Source organism: Gobius niger (assembly GCF_951799975.1).
Source record: "Gobius niger genome assembly, chromosome: 12".
Classification (NCBI taxonomy): Eukaryota; Metazoa; Chordata; class Actinopteri; order Gobiiformes; family Gobiidae; genus Gobius; species Gobius niger.
Genome location: NC_136863.1, coordinates 19,644,100 through 19,655,992, shown reverse-complemented (window position 1 = coordinate 19,655,992; position 11,893 = coordinate 19,644,100). Strand labels below are relative to the sequence as shown.

Sequence of the window (11,893 nt, the reverse complement as noted above, 5' to 3'; positions counted from 1 at the left end):
GGTGGGTCCCAAGGCCATGTTTTAGTATATACACTCACATTGATATTCTGGTAGTTTATGGCTGGTCATTCTGAAACAAGTCCGGCTGTTCAAAAGGAATCCCTCATTTGCAACAACAGGATAGGCATGTTGCGTGTGCATCAGCCTCTTGTGGTCTCTATACCCCCTGTTCCACTGACACTTTAATTAAACTATAACTCTATGGATCAGTGACAACACTAAAATTACACCTCTTTTATTTCCTCCATCAGCCCATTGCACCATTTCTGCAGTGAAGGAGATGACACTCAAAGGTCAGGGGCTGCGCACACATGTTTGTTGTGAGAGCTTTTATTACATGTCCAAATCTGTAATACAGATGTCATACAATATATGTTAATTGGCTTTTGAGTTACGGTTAAATAGCTTTTTCAATTTCAAGAGGATATAAAAGTCAAATATTAACGATGTACAAAGATTCCAACAAAAAAGTAAGACACACATTCTTAAGTTAATAACTTTATTTAATAACTAACACTTATTAAATATTAACAACTGCACACATATAAGAAGAGATGACTATGAAAGAACCGGTACAGTAGACGTTAACAATTCTGAACTTTTACTTGTTTCCTGTAGTTTAGTGGTTATCAAGTTCAGCAACAGTGTGGTTTACTATTTTTTACAAAGATTTGTTTACAAATAACAAAAGCAAATTGTTTTCTATGTGAATAAATGGCTTCATGTATCAATATTTACCAAATAAACAATACAATTCCATAAAATATCATGCTGATATAGATGGTGTCTACCCTTCACAATTTGACTATGGGGAAAATCATTATAATAATTTAATAACTAAGACTTAGATTAAATATTAACAACTGCACACATATAAGAAGAGATGACTATGAAAGTACCTGTATAGTAGACGTTAACAATTCTGAACTTGTACTTCTATCTGTGTACACATCTTTGTACAAATAATTGTGCGCCAGTACAGTGATTAATGTAACATTTGTAGAGTAAGTCGCCTCATGTCTCAGAATATAAGAGGGGAGTCGTCTTCCCTGCAGCCACAAATACACAAAAGAAATGCTTATTTCATTCATCGTCTTTGATTTCACTGTCTCTCCAACAAGCCTCAGATGTAGATCATACTAAAAATCTATTTTGTATCAGATGGTCAAATTACAGAGGGAAACAAGCTGTATCATTCATAAGTTTAAATACCTGGGGGAGCTAAACCAATTTCATTAAATCATTTTGAAGTACAAGGTACACAAAATCTATTCTATACGTCAACATGAAGCTTTTACAGCTTAAAAATGTACTCAAGAGTACACACACACTTACAGTAATATTAGCCTACTCAAGTTGAAAAAGTAGTGCATGATGAAACTACTCTAAGAAGTAGTTACTTAAAAAACAATATAAAGTAAGAGAACCTCCCGCCTCTGCTAATGCGTGAGAGATTTGAAAGAGAATACATGAAATTGCGCATGGAAGTAGTAATCTATAATGGGCAGCCTTAAGGTCAAACATAAGGCCAAGTGTTTTCCTGTAAACCAAGCACAAACAGCACACCTGACTTCAAATTCAAATCTCCAAGGAAACACATGCAAAATGTGCAATGTTCCTCATTTTAATCTTCTGCTGATGCTTCACCAGTCGCACGTGTTCACTACAAATAGCTTCTCAAATAAAGAAGCTTTTTTCTTTTTTTTCTTTTAAATACTTCAGATGATAAAACTAAAAACGTGTGTGATTGAAAGTTTGCGTGACGCTCCTTCCAGAAAAGAAGATATTCAAATAGGACTTCCTGTGGTGACATTTTGCACACTGCGTGCCCATATATGGCTGAGATTTAGTGGAGGGAAACGAGAAGTCACGGCACTACTTCTCCTGTTTAAACCTGTTAAAGGTGAGTGACGTACGCCGAGGTCTTTTTTATTGGACCACGCACTTGTGGAGTAAAGGCTCTCACAGCAATGAAGATGTGCCTCAACCTGCTTGAGAAACATATACAGACCAAGATGTACTAATACTTCTTTATGCGTAAGCTCTGATGATCGCATAGTTGACGCAGTAGTGCTACAAACACAGACAAATATCACATTGAGAAAACCACAGTGGAAACCTATAACAAAACCAGTTGACTGTCAGGGAATGAGGCATAAAGGGAGGGAAAAAGAAAAGAAAGAAAGAAAAAAAAATCTGCTCTCAAATCACAGTAACATTGTATAATTCTGTCATTTAACATTAGTAAAACAAAACAAAAGACCATGGAGATGACGTCACACTAAACACGAAGGCTGTAAAACCTATTGTATTCAAAAGACTGGGAAATTTGTTTTGCAATCTAAAATCAGTCCAGTCTTTACAGGATTCAACTGCCTCATTAAATTCAGCAGCATTAAAGTCACATTTCAGACGTAATTTATAATGGTCGGTTTTCCCATCAGCAATAAAAGCATTTTTTTTTTAGAATAATAAACCAATCTGAACTACGCTATACGTTACAAATTGACTCTATGGCAGGTGGTCATTTCCCCCGTAATGCGCCACAGACATTGCTTTAACCACATTGCATAGATGGTACATTTACATGAACGTCATCTTCACACTCTGCAACTCGCAGTCTCCACAAGTGTCTAGTGGCACAACACACCCATCTCAGTCAACTCACCTAATCTATGCCCTTAAAAGGCGCTTTTCGACAGCCTGCTGTCTTTACATAGAGAAACTGGTCCTTTACTTTGCTCCAGTGCGCCCTCTGGTGGAGGGAAAGAATATCTCCATCACATTTATGTGTTTGTTTATTTTTTGTTTATTTATTTTTTATGTAGCCTATTTATTTATTTATTCATGAGTGCACTTTGAACTTGTTTATTTGCACAATTGTACTTTACAATAAAATAAAATAAACACTGGTGCTGGTCTCGGTCATAAAGCTCATTGTGTTCACTCACTTTTGTATATTAACAAACATGTGTCTTTTTCTTATTACCTTTAAGCATCATTTACCATAAGATATTTTACAATTTTTTTTTTTTTAAATTTAGCATCAGTGCAAAGTCATACACTTCACTACAATATGCTCATGTTCAAGCAAAATCATCTTACACATAGAGGAAACATGTTCATGTTCAAGTAAACAATCCATAATACAAAACAACAAAAACACAGGGGTCTGTTAATTCACAATAAGATTGTATTTTTCAAGAAAAGTGATGGATTTAATTTTCTTATTTACATTCATTTTCTCAAGCGAAGCCAAATAAGTTTTCAAATCAGATTCTTTCAAATGGAACCAGGAGGGCATTTTTCCCCACACCATTTCATTTTGTGGATATTGTTCCGGCTAAATCCCATTAAGACCGATGAGGCCAGCAAATCCAGGAGAAGTAGCCTATGTGACAGCTGACTGTGCACTTCGATACAAATCCGAAGAGTCAAATGTACAAAATAGCAGCTGCTTTATTAAGTTAAAATTCATGTCAAGTTCCAATAATTCATCATAAAAATCCAGTTCATTATTATTATAAAACCACACACAGTGAAGCGGTCAACAAACTGTGTGCTCTTCTGGATTGCCAACACCTGTGGGACTGAGGTGTGGCTCCCCATTTATAGAGCACCACCACAGCACCTCCTAGTGGTGACACATGGCTCCAACAGATATAATATTTTGCTAGTATTATAATAAATGTATTATAAATGTTTCATCTGAAGCAAAGGTGGTATTATCAAAGGTCAGTAAAATATGAATTTGTGTCAATGTAATTCTCTTACCAATTATTCTTGTGAGGTAGTTTTGTCCATCAGACCAAAAAGTGCAAACAAAAGGGCATTCCACAAATAAATGTTCAAGACTTTCACCATCACCTTGACAAAAGAAGCAACTGTCACTGACATCTTTTAAAAAACGACAAATATAATCTTTTACTGGGTAGTATCTATGTATAATTTTAAAGGGACACTGCATAACATTTTGGACTACACTGTTGCCATTAGTGTAAAACATGCTCCTATTGACCAGCTCAACACAGAAAAATACTATTACTGCAGGGAATAATCAAAGAATGGATGAGGACCTATTTGAATCTGACGTATTTGAATCTCAAATTCTACTGACTTTAGTCATATCTCCATGGAGACGAGCCGGAGACGTACCCACTCCCGATAAAGTTACAGTCATGTCTGAGGAGAGCTGAACCGCTCACAGCAAAAACACATGTTTGTACATTTATAAGGTCTTTTTCCAATGATGAAAGGATCTAGCATAAAATAAATGCTATTGTTTCAATTATATTTATAAGTAAAATTCTACGTGGTGTGCCTTTAAATAAGCCCTCTTTGACCTTGTTCTTGAGAATGTACTTGAAAGGTAACAGATATCCTTCAAATGCCGCTAGAATAGATAATATTAAATCCACGGATAAAACCCGCCCATTAGATTTGTTAACCAATCAGGAAAAGACTCTCGAGTGTTGTTATTGGCTGTCGCAGTCTCTTCCGGTGAAACCCGGATGTTTACATCGTAAGGTGTATATAATTCTATGGGTGAAAGATGAATGGAAAACGATAACATTGTGCCACACTGTGCTGACAAGGTTTGACCATTTCATTGATGCTATTGAGAACTCAGTGCATCATATGCAGTTTTTGCCACCTTTATACATTTTCTAGATTCCAGTGGAAGATATTGCTAACAGGCTAGTAATAACCAGTGAAATCCCATACCGTGTGGGCTTTGCTTATGTCTTGAACCAGGTAGAGCAGATTGGGTTGGGTCATGGGGAGGGTTGGGTCTCGCAGTGTTGAAGTGCGTTTTAGTGAGAGAGACCAGGCTAAACGGAGAGGCCATGGTCACAGAGGGTGATGGCACTTGCTGTTTTATGGATGCTAGATGGCAGCAGCCTGAAAGAGCCTGAAACATACCAACTTTCGTAAACTTTTGGTTGTCAACTGCGTGTGTGTGTGTCGGGCTTTCACACTGAAGAACTTGACTTTCATTTATCATCATTTCCCGGATGAATAGTAATAAAATCTAAAGACTAGGTAGGTATCTCAATCATGGACCATTTTGGCTTGAGGTGAAACAATCTAAAATGGCTGTGGGGAACACTGGGTCCAATGTTGTGTTGAGGGTTTTGTCACACATAAAACATTGATGTCCTTTCATCCTTGACACCTGATAAACCTTTTTTTTTTCTTTCTTAAAGACGATCTTGAAAAATAACTTTACTCAAATCAGAGATCGAAGACCTCTTAACTAAGACCTAAACTAAGCTCATTTTCTCCAGTTTGGCTTTACCCAAATCTAAAAACGAATCTAAACATTGTTAATATAGCAACAAAAACGAGGATGAAAACTCAACAAAAGAGCGACAAAAACGTAACAAAAAAAAAATCACAAAAATGAAAACACAATAAAAATGTGGAAAAAACGTGCCAGCAACGCGCCAAAAATAAGATCAGTTCTTAGCTTTTTCAAATGAGGCTGGCCTGGCCTACAGGCTGTCTACCCTTCAGAATTTGACTTGGGTCAAATCATTGCAATAATTACAATTGGTATATTCTGTCTCTATTGAATATTAAAGCCTTGTGATTTAGAGGTATCTACTCATTGTTCTGGAGAATGTGCATAGTTCTTGGCAAAATGTTGAAATGTTGGTAGTAAAGAAAAGAAATGTCTTATGTGACCCAACCCACCTCTCTCTCCACTAGTCTGTATTATTACTTCCTCAGATTAATAATTTGCCAACTCATGTTCTCCACAGAACAATGGGGAACACAGGAAGTGAGCTGATGAACCAGCGGCTGGACCGCTTTCGCCCCGAGGAGCGACCTGTCATCCAGGGGCTATTTGACCGACTCCTGGGCAGTGGCCCCTCAGGAGCCCCAGACAGAGCACAGACTGGGAACAGCCTAAGCCTGGGGATTCTGCAGGTATGGATGTCAATATAAGCATAAAAGAGGAGTTTAGTAAACGATTTTGTTTAAATGACTGTGATCAGTATGATTGAGTTACATGTGGTTTGAGTGATTGTCTTTGCCTGTTCCAGTCAGCTGTGGGGAGCGTGATCCCAGCCCCCATGGTTCAAAGAATCTACAGGTGTCTCTGTAGTGTAGACCCAGGGCAGGTCTCTGGTGGAGCTTCAGGCAAGTCCAGCTCAGTTTCTGCAGCGGGGGTGAGTCGGGACCAGATGGTGATTTTTCTGGCAGACACTCTGAGAGGCACAGCTGAAGAGCGTGCCCCCCTGGTCCTGGCAATGTCCCAAAACCAAGGCCCACCTGCAGCTTCTGTGTCATGTGATCAAGTTATCCAGGTAAGATCCGTCCCATATGTTTTGACCAACAGGACAGCACAGAGGAACAGTGTTCTGCGTACATGCACAGCAGCAGCTTTTGCCCACTAGGCTTTAAAGTAGCAAATTAATATTTAGGCAAAATATAAATGCTATACGTTTTAAAGTATGTTTGTATAGCTATTATTAAACGTGCGACCAAAGTCTTAGAATTCTTATTTCCTTTTTGTCAACAGTTCCTCCAGGATCTGATTGAAGCTGTAGTCCAGATCCTGGTCCACAGAGGCCGCCTACAGGGCTGGAATTCTGAGAGAATGGGAGATACACCTGCTGGTGTAAAACTACTATCAGAGCAAATGTGTTCTGAACTTAAGCCCTCAGGTAATATTGGGGTTGTTTACATATTTCTGTGCCAATTCCTGTGTTACTCATTTCCTTGTTGTCCTTCACAGATGAGGGCTGTGACCGGTCCTGTCTAGAGGACTGGATCTTTAGGGTGCCCAGTGTGTCTTTGTATCTGGAGATGGTTGTATCTGAGGGTTTTAATGTGTCTCTGGGAGGCCGATCTGCCCCCACACTGCTGCCCCCATGCACAGACACCAGTTGGAAGGAACAGCGCTGTCTGCTGGACCTACCCACCGTTATGTTCTTGGCTCCACAGGTATCAGAATTTAGTACAGAATTTAGTTTACACAAGTACAAACAATTGTAATTAATTTACAATCAACATTTTTTTCTCATTATTGCATACAATTGCCCACTGACAAAGGTCCTTTACAATAGTCAACAATTACAAATATTTCTTCAAATTTGATAAAAGTAAAGAACTTCCGTCACTATTCTGAATCTATGACAGCATTGTTAATAATAATTATAATAAGACACTCAAAAACGCTTCACAGAAATACAGTAATAAAATCGCACATTGTTGATGTTGCTGTTAAAATGCACTTCTAATAACGGCAGTATTGTCAAAACCGGCTGTCATTTGCATTTTGAGGGGAGGATGTGATGTTGGTGACGTTAATTTCATAAATTGATAAAATGGTATAAATATATGGGAAGCAAAGTCAACCTTTTACAATGTAATGGTTTTCTTGACATTTTTATGTGGAGATCATTGATAGTATATAGTATACTATGGTTGAGATATCTTGTATCCGGTCAGTTGGGCGCTAGGGGGAGCTCCGGTTCCATCTTTTGTCATTAAACCGCTGGCTTGTGAGAACAGCTGTGTTTTTTAACTTTACGTTTTGTCCCCTTTCAGGTAAATACAGTGAAAACCAGATATTTACATATACTGTATAAAAAGACATATATGCATTTTTTCCCCCTCAGTGTCTGACATGAAACGCGAATTGCCTTTTACTTTTTTAGGTCAATTAGAATGAAAAAAAATAAAATAAATCTATTTGATAAATGCCAGAAGAACAAGCAATTTTTTGGTTACTTTCTACAAAGTCAGAAGTTTACATATACTAAGATCACTATACCTTTAAACAATTTGGGAAAAAATATTTATTGAACAATAATTATTTATTGAACAATAATAATTTCTTGTACAATAATTCGATATAGTAATTATCATGACAGCCCTACTGCAGACTATTGTGAGAAGCTTGTGGAAGGATATCCAAAACGTTTGACCCAAAATATACAGTTTAAAGGCAATGCTACCAAATATTACAGAAATGTATGTAAAGTTTTGGCTTTGTAAAAAGTAATATAAAACCGTGTAGAAAATTCAATCTCTCATTCTTCTGGCATTTAACAAAAACCACTGGCTTGAGAGGTTGAGAACCGCGGTGTTTTTTAACTTTAAGTTTTGTCCCCTGTCAGGGACCGGTGGTTGTTACATCGGCAGCTGATGAATATAACTAAAAAACTTGTAATCTAACTTAGATCAAGTAATCAGTAACTAAGTTACTATTTAAAGAAGTAATCAGAAATCAGTAATCAGCAACACTGCTCCACACCCACCACCGTTCTGCGGATAATATTGGTCTGTAGGAGGAAAAAGCTTGGGGAGGGACCCCTGTTGTACATTACGTCGCCATTGGCCATGGGTCTGTCCATCCCATGTACAGCTCCCAGTCAACCCACTTACTGCGTTCACAGTGCATCAGCCCCAAGGTCTAGTCTATAGCCTGCATTTAGAAACACATGCTTGGGCACTACAGTATATCCTAAATAGGAAGATGCTGTTATTGATAAATAGCGTCATGGCAACTCTCTGTACTGCAGCGTTTTTGGTCATTTTTCTGTGAATTGCATTTGTAGTTTCTGTGTCCCACATTGTTTTACTAGATACTTTTGTATCTCTGTTGTGCTTTTGTGTGGCTCAGTGGATTTTTTACAGCAGAGAGTCCGTACTAGCATGAAGGACCCAGCTTTTCTTTTTAAAGTAAAGAAACAGCTAACTTATGAGCTAAAGACATTTGAGACCTACCAATTTCTTCTTCTCAAACACTGAAGAGGCACCAAGAGTCCCCCACACCTCCAGCACAGTGGAGGCATCTAAAGAGGCGCTACAGGAAACAAAAACAGGCCCAACGAGGAGGTATCCGGGCAAGACACATAGCAAAGCTACACAAGCCTTCTATCACTACGATTGTTCTGACTAATGTTCGTTCACTGGAGTTGAGACGGATTATATCCTTCTGATACGCTCTTCCCAGAAGATGGTGAAAGACTGTTGTGGAGCGGAGCGAGCTGCGCAGGAAGAAGAGGAAGGAGGAGGTGCAGGAGCTGACCAGTGCGGTACTTCTTTCACCTACCACCAAAAACATGCTGGTCAGGTTGACTCAGAATGGCGGCGCGCTCAGTCGCAGCACCTCAGGACTAATCCAACACCTGAACGCAATTTCATTGTGCAATTGTACAAAGACAAATGAAGCACTTACTGTCATAATGGGACTATCTCCAATCTACCATCACTCATCTGTGTAAAGACATTTTAATAAGCATTTTTAATGACGCCTCCACAGGGCTGCAGGTGTCTTTAGCTCATGAGCTAGCTGTTTGATTACTTTTTAAAAGCTGCTTTCTTCAGGACCATTATGGCCTCTTTGCAGTAAAAAAAATTAATCAAACCCCAAAAAACACCGCAAGGACACAAGTATCCAATAAAACAATGTGGAGCACAGAAACCACAAATGCAGTTCGCAGAAAAAGACAAAAAAAGCTAACTAAAATAATAATTTCTTGACATTTTTACAGCTACCAGATCGATACAGCGCCCCCTGGAGGCTAGTATTTTCCACAAAGCTGCACGGTGAAAGCTTTACCAGGATGGTTGCTGGCATGTTAAAGCGTGGGTCCACACTTTTACTGATCAAAGACACAAAGGGACATGTATTTGGAGGTTTTGCAGCCCAGGACTGGGAAATCAAGCCTCAATTTCAAGGTAAGAAACAAAAGTGGATACATTCATGAGTTCCTTCACAAAAATAGTGTTAATTTGTGTGAAGCCTTCCTCACCACCACAAAGCCCTAAATATGAATTTTGTAAGTGATGTAGTGTCCCATGTTTGAATATCCTTTCTGCTTGATAGGTTTTTTTTTTATGGTATAATGTTATTTGTGTAATTTTATGTGTTGCAGGTGACTCCAGATGCTTCCTGTTCACAGTCAGCCCTCGTCTCAGAGTCTATAATACTACAGGATATAACCAGCATTTTATGTACCTCAACCAGAACCAGCAGACCATGCCCAACGGCCTGGTAAGTTCTCACAATGTCACAATTGGGGAACTGAAGATTGTGTTGGTGGTGGTTCATTTATTTATTTTGTTTAGTGCCACTACTGCAACAATAGAGCTGTCGTGATTATGCTAATACTACTTTTCCTGTGCCGCAAAGCATAACACACAATATACAAAATTTAAAAAGCCTTTGGAAATGTACATGTTCTTCTTAAATGCCTTGAACTTCTCTGAAAAGTAACTCTACTCCTAGTGTTAAGATGTGCTTTGTTGTATAGTTGTCATTTTTTCTTACTGTTTTATCATTGCGTCTGGACCAGGGTATGGGAGGCCAGCATAACTACTTCGGCCTGTGGCTGGACTGTGATTTTGGGCGCGGTCACAGCCGTGCAAAGCCAAAGTGCACAACATACGGCAGCCCTCAGCTCTCCGCAGAGGAGGACTTCACTCTGGATACAGTGGAGGTGTGGGCCGTGGGCAAACTCCCGGAGCCTGAGGAGGTCCGTTGTCTCTCTTCAGTCAATATTGAGCTAAAATATGTTTAAGTGATTCTGTCTGTTTGCAATATCATGTACATTTCAAAAAATCTTTACCGGTTGTGAGGCATATAGAATAAGTATAAGAATAAGTGTCTGTATTTTCCAGACTATAAGTCGCACTTTTTTTTCATAGTTTGGCTGGGGGTGTGACGTATGCTCCGCTGCGACTTTTATATCAAAATATATAATTCCACAACAGCAGAAAGAAAGTGTGGAGTGAGCGAGAAACTTGTGAGGGACTGATGAAAAGCGGAGGTTACTCTTACACCAATGAAGAAAACAAAAAAGCTAATCCCAGGCTAAAAGCTGGATGGCCACAGCTAGAGAAACGAGTTCGGAAATGGGTGCATAAACAACGTGCTGCCGGGAGAGGCTTGTCAACAGAGCAGTTACGCCTCCAGGCCCAGGTAGTCGCCATGGCTGGTGCAACTTGTACTCCAGAGCGACTTACAATCCGGAAAATACGGTTAAAAATAGACTTTTTGCCTTGCTTTCAGTCAGAATTGTGCAATTTAAATAAGAGTTCTGTGGTATTTCTGGAAGAGCAAAAATAACCTTTCGGCATCAGACTCCAACATGATAATATAGAGGTGTATGAATACTGAACCTACACACTGTAAATGAACGTGTTTTGTTGACAGGATGAAGAGGGACCAAGCAAGAAGAGCATCCTCAATATCGATCCTGAAGTCCAAGCCATAATGGAGATGACGGGAAAGACTCTGCACAGCCAGGGACTCAGGGAGCCAGAGGAGGAGGAAGATTGATGAATTAAATTTATTCCAACAATTATCTGCACTGGAGGGAGAAACAACAATTCACAACAATTCTCTCCTGAACTCTTAGGACCGCAAAGACTGAAGCCTCCATTGTATAAAACATGTATAATGGGTGTCCTTGATCATGCAGTGTCTGAAATGTTATATATGCGAATAGTTGCATCTAAATAGCTGATCAGCTGATTTTATTTATTGAATGATGCACTTATCTTGTTATAATGTTACTCAATGGTTCTCAACTCCGTCTCTAGGGTCATTTCAAATAACGCCATATAAAAGACAAATCACATATTTCAAAGTCATTATGGCTCCAGACATTTTATGATGAATTTAAAAAGCTGTGAAGTCATTTATTTACAAATCCCAATTATTGTTTTAATGTTTATTGTATGAGTGTGCAACAGATTAATTAATGCATTAATACAAATATTCAATGTTTATTGTGTCGGCGTTAATTTGAAAAGAAAGTGTGTGCTCATTTGTTTACTTTATGTTTGTGGTGGAGATGAAAAGAAAAACCTGACATGAACTCAGGAAAGATTCTCAAAAGCTGCTTTGTCTGAACCGCTCTATCTCCTT

General features: G+C 38.8%; 1 protein-coding gene across 1 annotated transcript; it reads left to right on the top strand.

Annotated features, from left to right (window-relative positions):
• Window positions 1–4,550: 4,550 nt before the first annotated feature.
• meak7 (MTOR associated protein, eak-7 homolog) lies at window positions 4,551–11,463 on the top strand. Its single transcript, XM_079568537.1, has 9 exons — window positions 4,551–4,595; window positions 5,766–5,934; window positions 6,051–6,314; window positions 6,530–6,674; window positions 6,746–6,954; window positions 9,513–9,699; window positions 9,897–10,015; window positions 10,317–10,496; window positions 11,177–11,463. The coding sequence occupies exons 2-9, from the start codon at window positions 5,770–5,772 to the stop codon at window positions 11,300–11,302; spliced, it is 1,395 nt and encodes a 464-aa protein (XP_079424663.1). The 5' UTR covers window positions 4,551–4,595; window positions 5,766–5,769; the 3' UTR covers window positions 11,303–11,463.
• Window positions 11,464–11,893: the final 430 nt, after the last annotated feature.